The sequence below is a fragment of the Tuber melanosporum genome, assembly GCF_000151645.1.
Source record: "Tuber melanosporum whole genome shotgun sequence assembly, scaffold_3, strain Mel28".
In the NCBI taxonomy this organism is placed as follows: domain Eukaryota; kingdom Fungi; phylum Ascomycota; class Pezizomycetes; order Pezizales; family Tuberaceae; genus Tuber; species Tuber melanosporum.
The window spans coordinates 1,933,608-1,937,096 of NW_003298974.1; the positions used below are offsets into that span (position 1 = coordinate 1,933,608).

The window sequence follows — 3,489 nt, forward strand, 5'->3', positions numbered from 1 at the left end:
GTACAAGTAGTACCTGAGTACCGTAAGAACTTGAGTAATTGGACAGTGCAATGTGGTTCAAAATTCCCCTCTCTGGAGAGGGAGCGAAAAAGAAAACACAGCAAAGACACAGCCCCTTTCCCCCTTCCGAGACAAGATCTCTTGACCTTACTGGGAGAGGAAAACCCGACGGCATACTGTAGCACACCGTCCAATGATTCAAGTTCTTAGACAGTGGGAGTCACAGGGGTTCCTATCGAAAGAGATGTCGGTAGAGACAGGAAAGGGGATTTCGCAAGGCAAGGTTCGGAATCGCTGTCTCTGTGACAACGGTGCTTGTGTTTTACTGCGACAACAAGGAAACTTGAAAAAGTGGGATTTCCGAGTTCCGGGTTACTGTTAGCTACTTGAAAATCTTAATGGGCACAGAGTTTGTATGCCGATCATGAATGGAGGCTCTCTTTGCTTATGATTTTTGTTGCTGAATGCAAAAGTCCACGGCTCAATTGCGACCACAGTTGACAACAAAGGATAAATGAGGGCTAGGGGTTGGTTGCGGGTTGTTATTAACTAGCTTGGCTGGAACATTAGCTAGAACTAAGGTTGCGTTATCTCTTGATTGAGACAAGAACCCTAACCTGTGTGACCCGTTGCCGTCTCAACCAGCGAGAATTAAGCAACCTCCTCACTCGGAAATCCGGGGGGCCAATATCAGCTAGACACATGCTCAAACATTCACACACAGGTTGTACGAGTACTCGTACAGTACTATACGATACGGAACTGTATCAAAGATTCTGATTGCTAGGATATGCAGACGGATCATCACAGAAAAACCTTCTCAAATTTGCTCGCACTCGAGATTAGCATCCTAAGTTAGAAGATACGGTAGTTGAAGAGATCATAGATTCGCGAGCAATTTAAAAGAAATAAATATTAAAAATAAAAAAACCCCTAGTTAAATAACAAATGTAAAGCCCCTCTAGTTAAAAGGATTTTGTTGAAAAAAAATAAAAATTCCTTCACATAATCGAATCAAACTCCCTCTTCTTGAGCCCAGAATCCTCCTGGTAATGAGTCGCCGAAGACTGGTACGTGCTCCAGTCATAGCAAATGTCGTTCAGGGTCGAATTGTCCACGCCGGCGATATCGTCTTGGCGCTCGAGGAATTGGAGCGCGAAGCCTGCGCTTACGTGCCATGCCTATTTTTTTTTGATCGGAATGGTTAGCTCTGCTACAAATTGTTTCGGTTGGTAGGGTGAGAGGGAGCTTACAATGTGGCAATGGAGAACCCAGATACCCGGATTATCAGCCTCGAAAGCGATAACCATATAACCCTGACCGGGCAACATCGCAACATCACGGCGTGGGGGATTGGACCATCGCGCACCGAGGGAGGCTTCAGTAGCATTGAAGGTGCCATTACCCTGGTACAAGATGTGGAAATCGTGACCGTGAAGATGGAGAGGATGCGCGAAGCGAACACCCGTCTCCTCGATGACAAAGTAGTACCATTTTTCCTCGGGTAACTCGACAATGTTGTACTCGCGCGGGTAGGTTCCGGTGGACTGAAGGAGCTGAAGGGTGGGATGGTTCCAGTCGACGCGGGTCGACACGCCGCCCAATGTCCACCTGATGACGGGGGTACGTTGGAGGCCCCAGAAGAGGTTCTGCGCTCCCGAGAGGTCGACTTGAGGAACCGCCTTGGGCACAACGGGCACGAGGCTGGAGATGGGCTCGTCGGCGCAGTTCTGCGGGATCGTCACGCCAGTAGTTGTTGGGTCGCCGCTGGTCGCACCCCCCGCATACCGGATTATGCCCTTGATGTTGAGGGGGTTGTCGACGCCTGTGCTGCAGGCCGTCTGCACGGTTGCGCGGAGCCAGAAGCTTTTCGAGTCGGCAGCACCGGTGGAGTTAGAGGCAAAGGTGGAGTTAGAAGTAAAGTGAGACTTTGCCTCAACGATGACATCGTATCGCTCCCCGTCGCCGATCAGGATGGAATCAGTGGTATAAGGGGTGATGGGGACGAAGTCGGCGGCAATAACCTTGAGCTTATGATCGTCGATTGATATACGGAATGCGGCTTCAACGCCGGTGTTAATGAACCTCAAGCGGTACTTCTTCCCGGGGATGAAGGTGGTGGTCCAACGGGATCCACCGGATCCGAAAACGTTCTGGCCGTGAATCAACCCATTCTGCGCCTGCGGGAGTCCCACCGTTTCGGCATAATGCCAGGTGGAGAACGCGGTATTATGATACCAATCGTTGACCATTACGGCGCCCAAATCTACATCATAGTTTGCGCTGGCTGGCCCATTGATGATTATCGGGCCTAGAAGGCCCTCGGCGTATTGGACAGCATAATGGGAGTGATACCATGATGTTCCGTATTGAGTTGCACGCCAGGTGTAGGTCTGAGTTTCTCCCGGAGCAAGGGGGCATTGAGTGACTCCGTTCACACCATCATTTTGGAAGGTATTCAACTGCCTGACTCCGTGCCAGTGAATAGACGTTCTGTAAACTGTTAGCTATCTATAAGACCACGCCATAAAGGCGTTGTATTTAACTCACCCGTTGTGGGCCAAACCATTGGTAACGTGGATCTTGACCATATCGCCCCAGTCTAAAAGTAAACACTCGTTAGCACAATTTTCCTGCGAGCCCGTAATCAAATTTCCTTACCTGCGGTGATCGGAGGTCCCGGATAGGTCCCGTTGAAAGTCAACATGGTTCGAGCAAAGCCGTCGGGCGCCAAGGTTACATTCTGAAGAATCAACCAGTACTATAGTTACTGTTAGCCTAAGCTTCAAACAGCAGCCGTCGAGACTTCGAAGGAGCCATCTACCTCACGAGTGACTCCGGTATTGGGCCAGGTAGTGGAATAGTCCGTATGGATGTCGGTGGTAGAATCCCAACAATGTCTGGATGTAGGAGAATGCGTACATCCGCCATATTCTCTCGCACGAATTTCAGATGGAAGGGCTTGAACGCCAAAGGCGAGCAATGCCGTGAGGCCAAGGGATAGATGCATCGTATGCGAATTTCCGGACGCTCAGTGCGGGAAAGGATAATGGAGCTGCGAATCGCTACTCTGAAAGCTGCTGGAGTTCAAACTTCATGGGAATTGGGCAGACTTATATAGATTTCACTTTTCTTAACTGTGTATTGGCCCGGGGGGCAGCGGTACATGTGTTATTGGTGAAATTAGTGAGTACCAGAGCAACAGAGTACGGTACTAGTGCTCTGAATCGATACCGCTAGCCCGCCGGATATCTCGTCAAGCCCCTCCATGGCGTTCCGGTGAGACATGAATCATCCAATCAGACAACCGGCCCAATGGGGCCAGAGTCGATTATTGCCTCGTCTGGGCCTTGGCCTTGTAATGTGGGACGTCCTGGTCTCGAGAGCTGAGAATCACACCTCTCCCGGTCACACATAGTGTAAAGCAGGAACAAATACTTGCCGTATCCCAACACCGAACACGAATCACCAAGACTTTCAATCCTACTT

General features: G+C 50.0%; 1 protein-coding gene across 1 annotated transcript; it reads right to left on the minus strand.

Annotated features, from left to right (window-relative positions):
• Positions 1-1,001: 1,001 nt before the first annotated feature.
• Positions 1,002-3,010, minus strand: GSTUM_00006911001 (uncharacterized protein; the record flags this gene model as incomplete). Its single annotated transcript, XM_002839038.1, has 6 exons — positions 1,002-1,181; positions 1,254-1,866; positions 1,930-2,493; positions 2,551-2,602; positions 2,662-2,761; positions 2,825-3,010. The coding sequence occupies 6 exons, from the start codon at positions 3,008-3,010 to the stop codon at positions 1,002-1,004; spliced, it is 1,695 nt and encodes a 564-aa protein (XP_002839084.1).
• Positions 3,011-3,489: the final 479 nt, after the last annotated feature.